General features: G+C 44.1%; 1 protein-coding gene across 2 annotated transcripts in view; it reads left to right on the top strand.

The window, feature by feature from the left end:
• Lta4h (leukotriene A4 hydrolase) overlaps positions 1 to 19287 on the top strand; it is a 33624-nt gene that overhangs the window by 2596 nt on the left and 11741 nt on the right. For both annotated transcript variants that reach the window (XM_087902110.1, XM_087902109.1), the window contains exons 2-14: positions 2261 to 2391; positions 3899 to 4019; positions 8167 to 8235; positions 10129 to 10233; positions 11309 to 11361; positions 14281 to 14353; positions 14588 to 14728; positions 15694 to 15717; positions 16187 to 16257; positions 16772 to 16883; positions 16972 to 17116; positions 18600 to 18703; positions 19118 to 19188. In XM_087902110.1, the coding sequence (XP_087758236.1) occupies positions 2261 to 2391; positions 3899 to 4019; positions 8167 to 8235; positions 10129 to 10233; positions 11309 to 11361; positions 14281 to 14353; positions 14588 to 14728; positions 15694 to 15717; positions 16187 to 16257; positions 16772 to 16883; positions 16972 to 17116; positions 18600 to 18703; positions 19118 to 19188 (1220 nt within the window). The remainder of the gene's footprint in view (positions 1 to 2260; positions 2392 to 3898; positions 4020 to 8166; positions 8236 to 10128; positions 10234 to 11308; positions 11362 to 14280; positions 14354 to 14587; positions 14729 to 15693; positions 15718 to 16186; positions 16258 to 16771; positions 16884 to 16971; positions 17117 to 18599; positions 18704 to 19117; positions 19189 to 19287) is intronic.

The raw sequence follows: 19287 nt of genomic DNA, 5'->3' as shown, positions 1-19287 counted from the left end.
GTCTGTTTGTTTTCTATGTGGACAAGTTGTTTTTAAAAAATAGAAACATAGTATAGAGGCGTAGGTCTTTCCCTATTCAAACCTACTTTTGTTGGTTTTTTTTTTTGTTTGTTTGTTTTCTGGGACAGTTTTTCTCTGTGTTACAGCCCTGGCTGTCCTGGAACTCGCTCTGTATACTGGGCTGGCAGCTAATTCACAGAGATCCACCTGCCTCTGCCTCCCGAGCGCTGGGATTAAAGGCACGTGCCGTCATGCCTGGCCTCAAACCTGCTATTATTTAGAAAGAACTTGAGATTGGTTAACATATGCAGAGACTGGCCATGTAGCTTTGTGGTACCGAGTTTGCCTAGCATGTGTGACCCCTTTTTAGGACCAGGAAAAATAAAATAACATATATAGTAGAATAAGATTCTAAAAAGGACTCTATGGGAAGAGAGTAGATGTAAGAGAATCAAGACATAGCATAGAGCCCAATCAGTCTCCAAAAATGTGCTGTAGCCGGACATGCCTTTCATCCCAGCACTCGGGAGGCCGAGGCAGGCGGACCTCAGTGAGTTCGAGGCCAGCAAACAAACAGGAAGTGTGCGCTGTAAAGTTGACATGGAACTTCCCAGCAGCTTGTGCAAAGGGCAGAATGACTTAGGTTGTTGCATGCCACCCGTTGGGGAATGCGGAGTTCTTTTGTGTGTTGTCTAACGAGGGACACTGTGACAGATAGGAAATCATTTCCATAGAAGCTTCCTGTCGTGTGCAAGGCGGTGTCTCGTAGCTGTGTGAGTAGCTCGACTTTGTGACTAGCTGGTGCTGGGTGAATGTCTGCCGGGAGGTCTGATTCTAACTCCTCAGTCATCCAGGTTCCTTGGTTTTCTTACTGCTGCTTTACGTAGCAGTCACGGTCAGTAACGTGTCAGTAACGTGAGTGAAATCTGAAGGAGAATTTCTTAGACTGTTTGGAAATAAGGGTTGAGGTTTGGGATGGGTTCTGTAGCTTTTTTTTTTAAATATTTATTTATTTATTTATTTATTATGTATACAATATTCTGTCTGTGTGGGCCTGAAGGCCAGAAGAGGGCACCAGACCTCATTACAGATGGTTGTGAGCCACCATGTGGTTGCTGGGAATTGAACTCAGGACCTTTGGAAGAGCAGGCGATGCTCTTAACCACTGAGCCATCTCTCCAGCTCCCGGTTCTGTAGCTTTTTAAAAATGCGTTTTCTGTCTTGTTTTGGTCTAGAACTTGGCTTCATGGGTAAATTGCCATCTGATGTTTTTCGGGTACTGAGGGAAGCCTTGGCCATGCGAACCTGGGTACCATTCTCTTTAAGCATCCTCAGTTATAGTGCAATACTGCCGTCGGTGTCACTTGAGAGGGCGGGGCTAACTGCTAGAACAGTCAGGAGACCTGAAAGTGGCTTCCCAGAAAGTAATCATTATAATAACTAACTCCTTTGTACAGATCTGAAAAGTTTAGGCAGTAGGGAAGCTGGTCCAGCCCCTTTGGATGTCAATGTGGCGATATCTCAGAAAATTAGGAAACAACCTTCCTCAAGACCCAGTAATACCACTTTTGGGTATATATCCAAAGGATGCTCAATCGTACCACAAGGACATGTGCTCAACTATGTTCATAGTAGCTTTGTGTGTCATAGCCAGAACCTGGAAACAACCTAAATGCCCCTCGACCAAAGAATGAATAAGGAAAACATGGTACATTTACACAATGGAGTGTACATTTACACAATACACACTATACAGCAGAAAAAATATCGACCTCTTGAATTTTGTAGGAAAATGGATGGAGCTAGAAAACATCATTTTGAGTGAGGTAACCCAGACCCAGAAAGACAATTATCACATGTACTCACTCATAGGTGGTTTTTAAACATAAAGCAAAGAAAACCAGCCCACAAATCACAATCCCAGAGAACTTAGATAATAATGAGGACCCTAAGAGAGACATGCATAGATCTAATCTACATGGGAAGTAGAAAAAGACAAAATCTCCTGAGTAAATTGGGAGCATGGGGACCATGGGGAAGGGTTGAAGGGGAGGGGAAAGACAGGGAGGGGAGCAGAGAAAAATGTAGAGCTCACTAAAAACCAATAAACAAAAAAAAAAACTATCATACACCTTTAATTCGTAGTTTTCCACCAGATTTTACTCTGAAAGTAGCTGGTTTCATTCTCACTGTGGTAAACTTACATCTTGTTCGTTTCTATGAATGATGCATAAAGCCATTTTCTTCTGGTTAATTTTAGACTTTGGATACGAAAGACCTGACGATAGAGAAAGTGGTCATCAATGGACAAGAAGTCAAATACACTCTCGGAGAAAGACAAGGGTACAAAGGGTCACCGATGGAAATCTCTCTGCCCATCGCCCTGAGCAAGTATGGCTGCCCTCCGCTTCTTATGACTGAGTAGTGGCCAAGAGTATTTTAGAATAATTCAGGCATCGTTCCTGTGTTTCTAACGCCTGTGTATATGTAGTGGCAGTCACTTCTGCAGTCTGTTCACATTGGTCTTGACAGTGAAAAATGATATGTTCTTAAAACGCTGAAGGAAGGAGGTGCACGAAACCCTGGTGACCAGGACACTGGAGATGCCCGTCATCCCCCCGATGTTTGGAGCGGTGGGGAGCATAGAAAGCCACCCTCTACGTCTGTCCCAGAGGGCAGCTGCTGGGACTGACGGAGCAATGGTCGTAATACCAGGCGTAGAAAGGCTGACTTTGTACCACTCTGAGTATCAGTGCTTAAGCGTCGACTTTAATTCCTTAAGCCCCCCCTCTGCCTAGGAGCTGCACTTGCAGACGAGGAAGGGGACTGGAAGAGAAATGAAGTTATTCATGGAAGACGATAGTAGCCAGACTCATCAGGCAGGCGTCCACCCCACCCCTACTTGGTTGGGGAGCGAGAAAGTAGAAACTGTTAGCCTGAAACAAGGGCGATCTCTTCCCATCTTCCAATATCCCTATGCCTTCTCCTCACCTTGAAGAAAGAGAAGGAAAACACAGCGTAGCTTGGGCAGCTGCATCATTAGCCCCATTGTACAGGTGAAGAAAGTGGTATGTTGAGGTCAGGTCAGTGTACGGGGTCTGTGTTTGGTATGTTGAGGTCAGGTCATTGCCCCAGTGTACGGGGTCTGTGAGTGGTGGGGTCAGGATTTCAATATAGGTTAGGCTGCCTGCTTCTCCCTCATTATCAGCCCTTCTGAAACTCTGGGGTGAAGAGCCAGTTTTTGTCTCCTCTAGTCTTGGAGAAAGGGTGTTTTTATATACGTATAAATTTTTAAGATTTTTTTTATTATGTATTCAGTGTTCTGCCTGCATGTATCCCTGCAGTCCAGAAGAGGGCACCAAATCTCATTACAGATGGTTGTGAGCACATGTGGTTGCTGGGAATTGAACTCAGGACCTTTGGAAGGGCAGGCAAAGCTCTTAACCACTGAGCCATCTTTCCAGCCCCGAGAAAGGGATTTTTTAATTATTAGATTCTACAGCTACAAAAATGACTCTGCACGTTTCTTTCTCCTGATGTGACTTACCATCAAGAACAGAACCGGTCACGTGCTGGCACCCACCGCTGAGGTAGGCAGAGTGGTAAAATTGGTTCTTCCGCATCCCCACTGTCACAGCAGACAAAGTGATGTCACCGCTGCAAAGTGTGTGGCCCATCGTGTGTTCATTGGTACGACAGAGCGATAAGAAACCCCAGGCTGACACTCAGGTAGCAAAGTCAGAGTCAGATTTACGTAAGCTGCTGCGTCTCTAGAACTCACTCCAAGTCAGTGAGACCTCAGGAGAATTACTTATGCTATTTCCTATGTGTATTCCGAATTCAAATTCTGCAAGGTTTGTAATTACACTCTATTAATATCAGTGTTTGTCTCATGCAGAAATCAAGAGGTTGTTATAGAAATTTCCTACGAGACTTCTCCCCAATCCTCTGCTCTGCAGTGGCTCACTCCTGAACAGACTTCTGGGAAGCAGCACCCGTACCTCTTCAGTCAGTGCCAGGTAAGGCTGCCCAGAGACTGACGGAAGGTTCCTGGCACGTGCAGGGTGCAGGGCTTATACAACACACTGTTTTGTTTCATAGTATATAAGACAACATATACTCTCGTATATACTTGCTATTGATACAGATTTCTTTTTTTAAAAAAGATTTTAAATAATAATAAATAAATAAATAAATAATAAATAAAGATTATTTATTGTGTATACAGTGTATACAGTGTTCTGTCTGTCTGTATGCTTGCTGGCCAGAAGAGGGCACCAGATCTCATTACAGATGGCTGTGAGCCACCATGTGGTTGCTGGAATTGAACTCAGGACCTCTGGAAGAGCAGTCAATGCTCTTAACCTCTGAGCCATCTCTCCAGCCCCTAATACAGATTTCTTTGACTTGGAAACAACCTGCCTAAGTTGAAGTATTTAAGGCTTATTTATACTTCCCAAGCACCTAGAATGCACCTGTCCCTTGAGTAGGGATGTAATGTATGGGTCTAAAATGCAGGAAAATTTAATGAACAAAATTCCTGTGTGTTAATTGCAGAAATGCTACCAGTGAAAAAGAGAACCCTGAAAGATTGCATTCCTAGTTGTAAATACATTGAGCATACTTTTAAAATGACAGGATTTCAAATACTCCTTTACATTCTGAAGCTAGAGTTAAAATACTGTATAATGAGAGATACTTTATTACAAGGATAAATAGAAAAATTTTTCTGAAGAAAAAGTCCTAATTCTGTTAATCAAGTCACTTATGGCTAAAGAAAGCTCCTCGTTAAACATTGACTGTGTTTCCGGGCATCACGCCAGATACTCTGCGTTGTTTAGCCGGTCATGCTAATACTCCTGTGTGGTAGCTATCATGCTGAGCTCAGAGTCAGTTTAAAATGCATAAAATGACAAAGCATGTTTTAAACCCAATTACTTTGTATGGCACTACTTGAAATACCTTTTTAACCTAAGACAATTCTCTGGAAGAGGGCCGGGGCTGTAGCTAACTTGCAGTGTTGGGTTGGGCCTCCAGCAGCACAGGAATTGGATGTGGTGGTGCGTGTTCCTGTTTCCAGCTCTTGGTAAGGGTGTGGAAGCAGGAGGATGGGAAGTACTTGGCTACCCTTGGCTACATAGCTAATCAAAGGCCAGCTTGGGCTACATGAGACTCTGTCTCAAAAAACAGACAAATGTGCACACACACACACAACACATACATACCCACACACAACACATATATACACACACCAAAACAAGCAAAAAAAAAAACTACAGAAAATGTCTTGAAGAAGATAAGAAGTATTAGGCAAAAATATAAGAATATGCAAATCGTGGACCCAGTATCACTTCCTATTAGCTGATTTTCAGCCAGTATTTCTCATAGAAGGTCCGTAAGGTAAAGGTAACAAGAAACGTGATGCGTGTGAATCATCCCAAGTATGTAAATTTTTAAGCGTTTCGTTCCAGGCGTTTACTGGCAGTGTCTAAAGGACAGGAAGCAGATTCCAGGCAGATTAAGAATTTGTTGCGGTTGACCGGCAGTGTGCAGATGTGGTGTGATTGGCACCTCCAGCTGTTGTCCGCGGCTGTCTCTTTACCCGGGTTTGATTTAGTCAGCGAAATGCGTCTAACAATGCCACAGTGTGGCCAGGCCACCTGTCCGTGTGCTCCTGGGAGCCTGCTTGGTGAGACAGAACCGGTTCATGCGACTGGCGGTGCTGTATCCCAGCATTACATATTTTTAAAGATTTGTTTATTTTATTTTATGCGGATGGGTGTTTTTGCCTGCGTGTGGCTGTGTACCACGTGTGTGCAGGGCCCGTGGAGGTCAGAAGAGAGCCTTTATTGTCTGGACTACAGTTGACTACAGTTCCAGGCGGTTGTGAGCTGGCATGTAGGTGTTGGACAACTGAACAAGCGTCCTCTGCAGGAGGGACAAGTGTCAGTGTGTCGCTCTGTCCCTCAAGGTTTTGTTTTTGAGGAGTCCTCTAAATATGAGAGGCTTGAGTCTGATTGTAGTGGTGGCGGCGTCGGGGCAATAAGTTCATGCATGTGTGTGTATGTGTAATTCACTTTGGTTTTCAAAATAAGTTTGTCCAGTATTAGCTATGACATTTTCTTTTTTCTTTTTTTTTAATCGTTTCTCTCTATGTCTCTTTTGTTTTGTTTTGTTTTTTTTTTTTTTTTTAACATAGGATTTCTCTCTGTAGCCCCTGCTGTCTCGGAACTTGTTCTGTAGACCAGGCTGACCTCAAACTCAGAGATCATCCTGCCTCTGCCTCCCAAGTGCTGGGGTTAAAAGTGTGCACCACTATGCCTGGCTAGCTATGACATTTTCAAACCGTGTTTTAGTAGAGTCTGGGGAGTTTTTCAAATTTTCGTTTCATCGTTAAAATCAGCACGTAAAGGACTATGTTAGGTATCATGATGGCTGTTTTTAAAGAAAATGTGTTGCATAGCATCTGGGGATTTTAAGGAAGTCCAGGATTTTTAGCAGCTTCAGAGAGGGGTGTTAGTAAGAATATGCCCTTAAGCACAGCACAGTGTCCTAACAAAGCCTGGCTTCTTTGCTTAGCTGTAATAGATCAGACACAGGCGGTTTATAAAGCTGGCAGAGGTGGGGACACAGGGACATTCCAGAGCGTATAGAGGTGGTCCCGTCTAGATGGTCCTGAGCAATGCTGCTCTCTTGCCTTTCCCTTGTTTTTACTCTCCAAGTCTCTGCAGATGGGTATGTCCAGACAGTAACCTTCCTCAAGTTATTTTCTTGAAGACACTGACATCCTATTAGATTTCCAGAAAGTAGGGTTCTTGCTTCTTGTTAAAACGAGTGTGAGGAATCCAAGAGCTTGCTATAGGTCTTTTTTTTCTTTTTTCTTTTCTTTTCTTTTTTTTTCCCCGAGACAGGGTTTCTCTGTAGCTTTGGAGCCTGTCCTGGAACTAGCTCTTGTAGACCAGGCTGGCCTCGAACTCACAGAGATCCACCTGCCTCTGCCTCCTAAGTGCTGGGACTAAAGGCATGCTTGGCTTTGCTGTAGGTCTTTTAGAGCCCCGGGAACTTATGTTCCTGGTGACACACCTAGACGATGTGATAAATTTACAAATTTGTTTCACAATAGAGCCCTGCTTGCTCAGGGATCCTATGAGTCTCCCTTTCTGCATGACTATCATCAGCACAGGACAGTGTATGCCACGTTTCAACCCGTGAAGGTTCACCAGGGATAAAGAAGAGGGTGTGTGTGTGTGTGTGCGCACGCGTGCACGTGTGCGTGTACACGGGGGTGTTGTTTACATGTGTACTTGTGGGTGGTGTTGTTTACGTGTGTACTTGTGGGTGGTGTTGTTTACGTGTGTACTTGTGGGTGGTGTTGTTTACATGTGTACTTGTGGGGGGTGTTGTTTACGTGTGTACTTGTGGGGGGTGTTGTTTACGTGTGTACTTGTGGGGGGTATTGTTTACGTGTGTACTTGTGGGGGGTATTGTTTACGTGTGTACTTGTGGGGGGTGTTGTTTACATGTGTACTTGGGGGTGTTGTTTACGTGTGTACTTGTGGGGGGTGTTGTTTACATGTGTATGGAAGCCAGAGATTGTCATCAGGTGTCTTCTTCAGTCTCTTGCTGTCTTATAAAAATACTACTAATAAAAATCATCATCATCATTACTATTTTATTATTTTGATACAAGATGTCCAATTGAACCTGGAACTCGTTAACTTGGCTAGACCGATAAGCCAGTGAGATCCAGTGATCCTTCTGCCTCCACTTCCCCTGTACCAGAAATACAGGAGTGTGCAACAGGACCTAGCTTTACAAAAACAAAACAACAATAACGGAAGGAAGGAAGGAAGGAAGGAAGGAAGGAAGGAAGGAAGGAAGGAAGGAAGGAAGGAAGGAAGGAAACCATGGGTACTGGGTTCCAAATTCAGATCCTCAGGTTGCCTAACAAGCATTTTACCCACTGAACCAACTTCCCAACCCTAGATCTGATTATTTCAATCCACAGATTTTTGCTTTTCCCTACTCTAAAAGATCCCACGAGATACAAAAACTATATTAACCGTTAGGAAGATGTGTCAAGTGAAAGCTGTGATTTTAGTTATTGAAGTATGAGTTGATCTGTGAGAAAAGGGAGTAGCTGTTTCTTTATCTTCTCTCCCTTAGGCCATCCACTGCAGAGCCGTCCTCCCGTGCCAAGATACTCCTTCTGTGAAATTAACCTACACTGCAGAGGTAAGCACCACAGACTCTTAACTGTGTTAAATAAGTAAATGTGGTATGAATGATAAAGGAGTCGATTCCAGTGTCAAAACTATTGTACTTAAAAGGAGTCTACTGAGTCTGTGGGCCTCATTTTGAGTCTCTAATAAAATGGTCGTGTTAAACAAGTACAAGTATGAAAAGAGGAAATTACATTACTCTCATTTTAAAAAAGAAATTAAAATTCTAGGTCTAAAGAGAAGATTTAAGACCGTCTTTCCTAAAAATGCCTTCTGCAGCCATGTTGCCTAGTATAGAGCCCCAGGCAACATCTCCCGACTTGTCTGCGCGCATGCGTGTGTATGCATATGTGTGTGTGTGTTTATGTGTGCGCGCACGTGTGTGTGTGCAGCCCCTCTCTGTCGCTGGCACTGCTTTGGTACCCGCCAGTCCTTTGGTGTGGGGGTTGGATTATAATTAGTGAACACCGTTCCCGAGGGTGGATCTCCTTAGACCAAGCAAATAAAACGAAGACCGGCATTACTCATGGGACCTGCTTCGTGCCTGAGTCTTTCCACCACCACACACACTTTCTTAACTCTATAGGATAATACGATTGGTGGTATGGGACCTCCCAAGTTCTGGACTCTTCTCTACCACTGTAAGCGGAGGCCGCTTGTTTGTTCCCCCCTGCCCAGACCAGGAAATAATCACGCAGAAAATGTATTATTTGGAATACTGTTTGGCCAATAGCTTAAGTGTATTTCTGGCTTACTTTTATATCTTAAACTAACCCATCTCCATTAATCTGTGCATCACCACAAGGTCGTGACCTACCGGTAAAGTTTCTGCTGGCTCCAGCTCAGAGGTCTGTCCCCGGAGGCGGCTACATGGCTTCTCACTGACCGTGCCTTCTTTCTCCCAGCATTCAGTTTAGTTTTCCCGCCTAGCTGTATTCTGCTAAGCCACTGGCCAAAACAGATTTATTGATTATCCAATAAAAGCAACACATAGACAGAAGGACTTCCCACACTGTACCGCCAAACTGTGTGACCTTGAGCAAGTCTGAATGAAGGTCACAAACTGCCGGTCAGTGTCTGAGTGCCACCGTTGTCCCATGAACCTGAATGATGAGAGGATCTGAAACCGGCCTCTGCTGATTGACTCCGACTCGAACTCCATCCTGTGCCTGGCTCTGTTATAGCTGGGACCTGATCCGTGTAAGAACAGGCAGGTCACACTCGCACTAGAGTGCACGCTTGCTAGCTCACTCTCACCTGAGGCGTTCCGCATTCCAGGGCTAGGGGACATACATCAGTGACTCTCTGTTTTGTGACTCCCAGAGAAAATGATTTCATGGCTTTCAGCCAAAGTTGTAGTTACCCTCCCCCCCCAGAAAATACTGTTTGGATCTCCAAGTTCTAAATGTAAAATAGCCAAAGTCATCTCTTCTGCCCTGCCACGCGCGAGTCTATTGTCTTTTGAGGTAGTTTGGGGACGCGAAGGGAACAGTTATTGGCCGCCATTTTCATTCACAATGCTGCTGGTCTCTTCGTTTTTATTATTGATTTCTTGCAGTAGACCTGTGACATTTTGCCCATATTTGGTGGGGAGCTGAGAATCAGGGAGGGTACCTACCCCAGTCCCTGTGGTTAGTAGCTAACAGGACTGATGTTCTAATGTAGCTTCTCCTCAGACCCTGCTCTTAATATTCTTGGTAAGTGGAAAGACTCCTCACATTTTATTGCTAATATGTTGCTGGTCCTTTTTATAAAACTCGCGTGTGTGCTTCTTAAGCCCAGAGTCTGTGTGTTGTGGAGATAGTCAAGAAGTGGTAAAAAAGTCATTTTACATTTTCAGGTTAGGAGGCATAGACACACTGCCCCCAAACTGTATAATTGCAGATGACTTTTTCCTTTGGACTAGGTATCGGTCCCCAAAGAACTGGTGGCCCTCATGAGCGCAATCCGCGATGGAGAAGAACCTGACCCCGACGACCCCAGCAGGAAGATATACAGATTCAACCAGAGGGTACGGTCAGATCCGTGTCTACACTCTGCCGCAGTTGGGAGTGACCTTCCAAGAAGCTGCACCTGTCCGGGAACTTTGGGAACATGGGAGACTACCCAGCAGCCCCTCTTCCCTTTGGTTGCACCTAGAGAAAGGTTGCAGGGTAGGCATGGCCGGGAGTGCCTAGCTGCACTTTCTGGATCCAGCCCAAGGAGGCTTCCTGTTCTTTTCAGTCCTTATACATTCACTGCCTCCTCACCTCAGAGTGTGATGTCACTGGCTAGAGTCTGTCAGTGGGCGGTGGGGGAGGGCACGAGGTGGGGGGTAACTTGAAAAGAGCAGGTTTCTGAAACAGCTGAGGATGACCTGAGCCCATGTCGTTGACCTTGAATGGGCAGAGCGGACTCTCTGTATACCTGTGAGACATGTTTTCTTACTTGTCTTCACAGTGGGCATAGTTGCTTCCTTTCAAGACCTGTGTTATCATAGCTTTGGCTTCTACTTATTGCTGGTTTAAAACATAAAGGAATTTAGGCAGGCGGTGGTTTCGCACGCCTTAAATCCCAGCACTCGGGAGGCAGAGGCAGGCGGATCTCTGTGAGTCCGAGGCCAGCCTCGTCTTCAAGAGCGAGTTCCAGGACCGGCTCCAAAGCTACAGGGAAACCCTGTTTTGAAAAAACAAAAAAATAAAAAGCAAAACAAACCAGAAAAGGGGGATATTTAGGGGGAAAATATTTTAAAAGTTGAAGGGAAAAAAATCCTAAACTATGAGGGAAAAGTATCTGGTACTTAGCAGCTACTGTTTGAGAAATGCTTAATGTGCCATTTAAATTTGTGCAGCATTGGTGTTTGCATGCTAGAAGCACTCCTTTTTATAGACCAAAGGGGAGATGGGTGTTTTGAAGTGTTTTTGTATCATATGTTTGAATGATTTGCCCCTTACAATTAGAACCATTTGAGAAGGCCCAAAGGAGAGTAGGTTCATAATGATGCTCGGAGATTGAAAGACTTGCGTGACTTTAAATCCGGCCTGTCTGGCCTACACCATTTCTACTTACTGATGCAGCATGCCCTGTGTGTGTTTTGTCTCCTCCAGGTTCCCATACCGTGCTACCTGATCGCGTTAGTTGTTGGAGCTTTGGAAAGCAGGTGAACTTGTGCACCAATTTGGAGGTTTATGAGAAGATGAAACCATCCACAAGTTGAACTCCCGCCGGGGTTGATGGGTAGAACATGGTGTATTCTACCGAAGGTGTCAGACTGACAGCTTTCGAGAAGTTCAGATAGAGTTTTAAATTGTAGACAAGTTCATTTTGATTACAGATTTGGTTACAGATTTTGATGGCAAAATCCATTGGACCCTTGCACCTTAAATTTTCCAAACGTAAAATGGGCACACTGTCACCTGTAGGCTGAGAGCAGGACTCGAATGTCACCTTGAACCAGTCATGTCTCGTAGTCTCCATTTCCTTCTTATGGAAATTTGAATCTGCCTCTGCAGCCCCTTAGGTAGAAAGGGCCACGAAACAGGGAAGGTCCATAAAGCCCTTGGAATCCTAAAATTAGTATAGGAGTAAAGTATTTTGATGAACGTTAGCAATAGCTAAAGTACACTTTTGGTTGGTTGTTTTGTTTTGGAGAAAGTCTCAATATATAGATAGCTCTGGCTGCCCTAGAGCCCACTATGTAGACCAGGCTGGCCTCGAACTCACTGAGATCCCCTGCCTCTGCCTTCCAAGTGCTGTCACTGAAGGGGTGCACTACCACACACATTATCTTATTTCAGATTTTCATCCATATGTGTATATGTGTGTGGCAGGTGCACTTACGTGTGTGTGCATGTGCGTGTGTAGATCAGTGGATGGCTTCAAGTGCCACACTCAGACTCTATCCACCTCCTCTGAGACAGCGTCTTCTTACTGGCCTGGAGCTCTACAGTTAGACTGAACTAGCTGGCTAGCAAGTGTCATGTGACCCTCTGCCTCCACCCCTCTGGTAGTGAGATTACAAGCCCACCATACTTAGCGTTTTTACACGGTGCTGGGATCGGAACTCAGGTCCTGTTCTTGCTGGGCAAGTACTTTAGTGACTGAGCCCTCCTCCCAGCTCTGTTCTTGACAACTGAAAATCAGAATGTTTATAATAGCCGTAGTCTTCAGTTGCTAAGAATGTGGGCGCGATCGAGAAGTCAGGCAGCCCAGAACCAGGCTTGAGAGCTCGCCTTTGGATAGCCAGCCGCCTCTGGATTTCATGTCCTTCTGGGAAAGGGAGGAATACACTTCAAAGGTTAAAGTTAAAGTTCCAGGCCTGTAGGAAGCACTCACTAATGATAAGATGTTACAGCAGCTGTCAGGGAAAGCTCTTAATAAGCGCTTGTTCTAATGCGTTTATCTTGTTGACTCCTTGGCTGGGGTACCGATGACTGTTTGTTCCTATTTTACCAAGGAGAAACTGACACTCAGAGCTTTTGGGAACTTGCTCAGTTTTAGAGTTAGATCTGTCCAAGCCAGGATCTATGCCTTGTTCCTTTTAAACCCAGGTAGAATAGCCGTGTGTTGTCTGTAACCAGTTGCATGAAGCTGTTGAGCATTTGAAACACAACTCATCCAAACTCCAGTGCTTTATAAGTAAAAGTACAGGCTGGATTTCAGAAGACTGTATGAAAATGTAAAATGTTTCATTAATAGTTTTCATACTGACTATCTGTTTAAATAATATGTAGGATCTGCGGGGTCAAGTAAATATTGAAACTAATTTGGCTATCAAAAAATTCCAACTTTCATCATAGTGTGTGTTTTTGTGACCCTTCCTAAATTTTTGTTGGGTAGTACTCACAACTCACTCTACAGACCATAACCTAACAGTTCCCAGAAATGCAGATCTGGGTAAAGGCTCTTTTAGGCAAGCAGTAGGCAGTCTTGTGTTCAGTCCCTGGAGTAAGGGCAAGCAGAGAAATCTAAGTCTACAAAGTTGCCCTCTGACCTCCATGTGTGCCTTGTGACCTGCGTGCCCCCCCCCACATAATAATATAATTTTAAAAGTTTAAAAAAATGCAAATGATTGAAAGAAGGTTCTCTCAAGTCTTCTTAACCAAAACTTAGAATTTTGTATTTTAACGAGTTCTTCAGATATTCGGTCTGCACCGCAAGTATCTGGAGAGCAGAGTTTAGAAGGAATGTTCTAGAGACTGCAGTCTCGGTGGCAGAGTACCGTCATAAAGTCTTCTTTGGAGGCTTGGGGTCACAAAACTTTAAGCTGAAACCGAGGACTCGTAGCTATAGTTTATGATTTCTATTTTGTTTTTGTCACTATGGTGAAAGTCACACAGATGATGCAGAGTTGGCCATTTTTAAGTAGGGTTCAGTGGTGTGAAGTGTGGCTACCTTGTTGCGAAACTGATCTGTTGACCTGCGTCTTGCAGAACTGAAACCCCGTCCCCCGTAAGCATCTCCACCCTGCCCCAGTCCACTTGGGAACCACTGTTTTCCCTGCAGTGCGACGTTGTTAGTTACCGCATATAAATAGAGTCGTGCAGCGGGCGCGTTTTGCTGACCAGTTTATTTCACTGAACATAATGTCCATGAGGGTCATCTGTATTACTTCTTGTTTTTCCTCCTGATTTCTTAACATGGGTGTCTAGCATAACCAAGTATGTAATCTATCCCTATTCTAGGATTATTATTGTTATTGTTGTTACTGTTGGTGTTGTTAGTGTTGTTCAATCTCTAACTGGGTTTCTGCATTGTGAGATTGAGAGAGTAGCCCATATCCCCAGAGGTCTTAGCACACAGCCAGGAAGCTGACCTCGGGGTCATGTCCCATGCCTTGGTTCTCCTTTAACCTGGACCATGTCTCATTTGGAGAGAGTTACAGACAAAGCTTTTGCTGTATTATTAACAGCGGGTTTGTTATCTCCAACTGTTTGGCCTTGAGATATCCCTCCAGGGAGCACAGGGACAGTCCAGTCTTACTTTGTTATTACAAAGTGTCTATGTCTTTCTTAGGACCAGGTGAATAATTGACTTGAATTTTTTTTTTTCTTTTTGATGAAGCTTTTCCATTTTGCAGGCAAATTGGTCCAAGAACTCTGGTGTGGTCCGAGAAGGAACAGGTGGAAAAATCTGCTTATGAATTTTCTGAGGTTGGTCACACATAGCCTTCCTAATAATTGTGATAAATGGGAGACCTAAGGTTTGAGAGTAATGTTTTGGTAACAGCGCACACTCATGCCCTTAGCGTTGGCGGTCGTGACTTTCTGTCCATCATTTCAGTCCAGATTCTCAGCTTGCAAACTTCACAGAGAGCTACTTTACTTTCAAGAAGTTAGTTACCACTGTGACCATTAAGAGGAGATATGTATGCATTCATTTTTCAGACCGAGTCTATGCTTAAAATTGCGGAAGATCTGGGAGGGCCCTACGTGTGGGGGCAGTATGATCTCTTGGTTCTGCCCCCGTCCTTCCCTTACGGCGGCATGGAGAACCCATGTCTGACGTTCGTCACTCCGACTCTTCTGGTGAGAAATATTTCTTCATTTGAAATGGAGATCTCAAATGTAAACCTAGATGAGGGGCTGGGCCGTTGCTCAGTGAACAAAGGGCTTGCTGTGCAGTTTTAGAGGACTTTGACCTCTCAGAAGCCATGTTAAAAAAAGCTGGGCATGGTTGTACACACTTGTAACCTTCGATTAAGGAGATAGAGACCGACAGATCCATGAGGCGCAATCGCCAGTCATCCTAGCCTTCTTGATGAGCCCTGGGCCAATGAGAGACACTGTCTCAAAATTCAAAGTAGGCAATACTTGAGTAATAGCAGCTAAGCTTCTCCTCTGAGCAAGCTGCCTACCAAGCCTCTCTGCAACAGAGGGCTCTGGGTTTGATTGAGAGACCCTGCCTCAAGAAAAAAAAAAGTTGGAAGAGCCTTGGGCTTCCACATATGCATACATGTGTGTGTATACGCATGCACTCATAGACATGCACATACACACATACTAGGAAAACAACAAGAAGGGAAAGAACTTGGTAGATATACAAGATGGGCATGGGGAAATGTTCTCTGGAATTAGAGAGAAGCCTATTATTAGCCCTACTGGTATTGAGAAGTTTTCTGTGCGTAGGGAAAGAAAGAAGAAATGTTACTTTCGCTTTCTCTAAGTTTTGTTTGTTTTTGTTTGAGGAGGGGATTGGTTTAGAGACAGGGTTTCTCTGTGTGACCCTGGCTGTCCTGGAACTTGCTCTGTAGACCAGGCTGGCCTAGAACTCAGAGATCCACCTGCCTCTGCCTCCTGAGTGCTGGAATTAAAGGCGTGTGCCACCAGGCCTTGCTCCTTCTGCTTTCTCAGTCCTTGTCTCTTGACCCTCTTCCCTCAGTAAACAAACAGTGGCCCATCAGCCTAGCGCCTGAGTTGTAAGATCAGTGTCATTCAGCTGCGGCCCGTCATCTGGTGATGAAAATACTAAGGTGTTCTTTTCTTTCTTATAGGCAGGTGACAAGTCACTCTCCAACGTAAGTGAAAATTTCTTGTTACAATCTTAGCTCTCAAGCAGGTTTTAAAATGCCTACTGTATCGTTAGGGAACTATTATTGTAAGATAAAACTGGGATTGTCCTCTTCTTTAGCAATTAGATTTAATAGATTAAAGAAAAGGTTAGCCAGATATAAATGATACCTGATCATAAAAACAAATCTTTATTATTTCCTGTGTATGAAATATTTTAATCGACTTACATGTTCATTTAATTTAATATTTTCCAGGGTTTTTTTCTTTTTTTCCCTTGGTGGTAGTTGTTTAAAGTATTCTATACATTTTTGGTCCTTGATTAAATTGCATTTTTCCCCCTGAAATAAGTAGTTCTCTGAATATGTTTTTAAAAACATCAAGTCATGTGAATTTAAGAGGAAGTATTTAAATGGGGGCTTGTTTTAGGATGAGGTAACTGGTCTGACTGCTAATCGCTTAACTCCGCCTCCTCAGGTTATTGCGCACGAAATATCTCATAGCTGGACCGGAAACCTCGTGACTAACAAAACTTGGGATCACTTTTGGTATGTTTTTTTTTCCTTTTTTTTTTTTTTTTGGTGTGTGTGCGTGTATTATTCGCTATTGTTCATTGTTCTCTTGCCATTCCCCCCCTCCCTCACACACCGTTTCCTGTGCATATGGTTTCTCTTCCTTATGGTCACGGTGATAGACAGAACTTTTAAAAATTCGGCAGCACTTGTCACGGTGGTAGATACAGTCTGGGTGTGCAGTTTATTCTTGCTACGTACTTTCCGGTGTTGCCTCTTTTTAACACAGGAGCTGGTTAGAAACAGAATTACCTCTCAGTTTTCTGTGCTGCCAGCTGCTGGACTGGGCTTGCTAATGTCTCGGGTGACTGCTGGGCTTGCTGGTGTCTTGGGTGACTGATTGCTGGGGCTCCTCTAGGCAGTAGGGGCTGAGATGTAGGGGCCATACTGCCTGCTCTCTTCCCTGGGAAGACCATTAAGAGAATACCTGCTTAATTAAAATGCCGAGTCCTCTCTGCTGGGACAGTACCCATGTTTTGTTCCCTTTCAGGTTAAACGAAGGACATACTGTCTATTTAGAGCGCCACATTTGTGGGCGATTGTTTGGGGAGAAGTTCAGACATTTCCATGCTTTTGGAGGCTGGGGAGAGCTGCAGAACACGGTAAGACAGGCTTCTCGACGCGTTCGCCCAACCTCACAGCAAGCTGGGTTTTCCTATGAGAACACTCGTCTCATTCATTGGGTTGCAGATAAAAACTTTTGGGGAGTCCCATCCCTTCACCAAGCTCGTGGTTGATCTGAAGGATGTCGACCCCGATGTAGCCTATTCCTCCATTCCCTATGAGAAGGGCTTCGCCTTACTCTTCTACCTGGAGCAGCTTCTTGGTGGACCAGGTAAGTAGCTGACATTGCCTGCTTGGTGTGTTTCTGTTGGTTTGTTTTGTTTCGTTTTTCTTTTGGAGGGCGATGTGAAGAATAGAGATGAACTTTAAACTGTTTCTTTTCATTTTACACTTCCAGTTCATTCTGCTGGAGACATCCGTGTTGCTTTCTGTTGTTGCTAATATCCATAAAACTCTACACAACCCCATGATCTGTATAATGTGGCTTGACCTTTTTAAAATCCCATTATACTAAAATTAGGGTAATAGCATACACTCATTGACAAACTTCCTATAATCCAGAAGCTTGTGAGTAAGACATGAGACCTCTCGCACCCCTCTGTGTGTGGCTCCAGATTTTACTCTTGACTGTAGATGGTCAATCACACACATATAAACACATATAAAGATTTTAGTGACAAAATAAAGCATCCTGGAGTCGCTCTTTCTTACCTGTGGGTCCACTTCCCACCATTGCAGTTACCGGCGGTCACTGCAATTCTCGTTTTTCTTCTTCGAGATTCCATGGACATGAACTCACCTTACAGTTAGCTTCATCCTTACTGTGGGTCTTAAGGCCTCAGCATACAATCTTCCGCCTCCCTGTTAACTCAGGACTCTCCACTTTTGCCTTGTGGCTCCACTTTAGAATATCTAAATCGCTAGCATCTTTTACCTTGCACCTGTGGCCTCCGGGAAACAAAGCAAGTATTCCTTGAACACAACGTGTTGTGTGTTGTCTGTTCAAGGGCACCTGAGAACCTGAGGGGCCCAGAGTGTTTAGAGGGAGGTCCTATCCATGTGACTTTTACACGGTGTGTTATAATGATTCTGCTTCGTTCCTAGTTATTATTCTTAACCTCTTCCCACGGCGCATGTATTGCTTAAATTTTACCGTAGGTCTGTCCGTCTGGAAAATAGTACTACAGTAGGGATTGGGTCCTATGTGTGACTTTCTGCATCTGCTGGAGTCTTGGAACATAAGCCCCTAGGGCAAGAGTTTGGCTGTCTTATATATTTGCTCTGTAGCTGTCTTTTCCAATTTTTAAGTTCAGTACACATGAGTCCATCTCATATTTTTAATGCTTTCACGATATTCTCTTCCATAGATGTGCTGGCTTCACGTGGCCTCATACTGATGGTCTGGTTGCCTTTGAAGGCACCTCCCCTTCCACTCTGCCTGTCGGCTCTTACTTTCCTCCTTTCTCGTCATATGAGGGTGATTGCTTTAGAACGTGGATGATTCTTGCCCTGTGTCTTCCTTGCGTCGTCCTGGCCTGCATTGACTCACATAGACTCGGAAGGCCCAGCTTGAGACCCACCTCCTTTCTTGAACATTCCTTCCCTGTCAGACGCTCTCCGTGGTTCTCGGAGTGTTCTCTGTTGTCTCTGGTTACTGGAACAATGTCACCCACTAAAAAGGGCAGAGACTTGCCTTTCTGTGGATTGATTTCTTTTTCTTCATTTCTTTCAATTTTTTTCTCTTTTCCTCTTAGAGGTGTTTCTAGGATTCTTAAAGGCTTATGTTGAGAAATTTTCCTACAAGAGTGTAACCACTGACGACTGGAAGGATTTTCTGTATTCCCACTTTAAAGATAAGGTTGGTTTTAAGTTCTTGTTTTCAGTGCCCAGTATAGCTTTAGAAACTATTTGCTAGGCTACTTAGATTACTTAATTTATAGTACTGGTTCAGAATTTGCCATAGGATTTTGCTTATCTATGCTAATTCTCTTTTAGAACACTAGTAATGACTAAATTTATATGTTAATTAGCTAGGTTCAATCATTTTGCATTATTTACATATGTCAAAATGTTTATATTCCAGAAGTAGACGTGGTGATGGTCTGCTACTTAATTTTAAGAAGAAATGAGATTTAGAAGTTATTGTGATGTGGCAGCACAGAGTAAATTGTGTGTTTGATCCCTTCCGGGTCTGTTTTCAGTTTCTCATTTGTTTGTTTTGACCTGAGGAAAAGTCGGCCTCTCGGGAACTGGGGGCTCTTCCTGTTCACAGGTGGATCTTCTCAATCAAGTGGATTGGAATGCCTGGCTCTATTCTCCTGGCCTGCCTCCTGTCAAACCGAAGTAAGTACCACCTGCTGACCTGTTTCCTTGACGCTGCTCCTCCAGGGTATGGAGCTTTTTGATATTGCCACGTGTCACGCTTGGCTACGGATGTATTAG

The sequence above is a fragment of the Myodes glareolus genome, chromosome 26 (genome assembly GCF_982192425.1).
Source record: "Myodes glareolus chromosome 26, mMyoGla1.1, whole genome shotgun sequence".
Taxonomy (NCBI): domain Eukaryota; kingdom Metazoa; phylum Chordata; class Mammalia; order Rodentia; family Cricetidae; genus Myodes; species Myodes glareolus.
The sequence above is the reverse complement of the archived record's forward strand: the minus strand, read 5'-3'. Positions and strand labels throughout refer to the sequence as shown.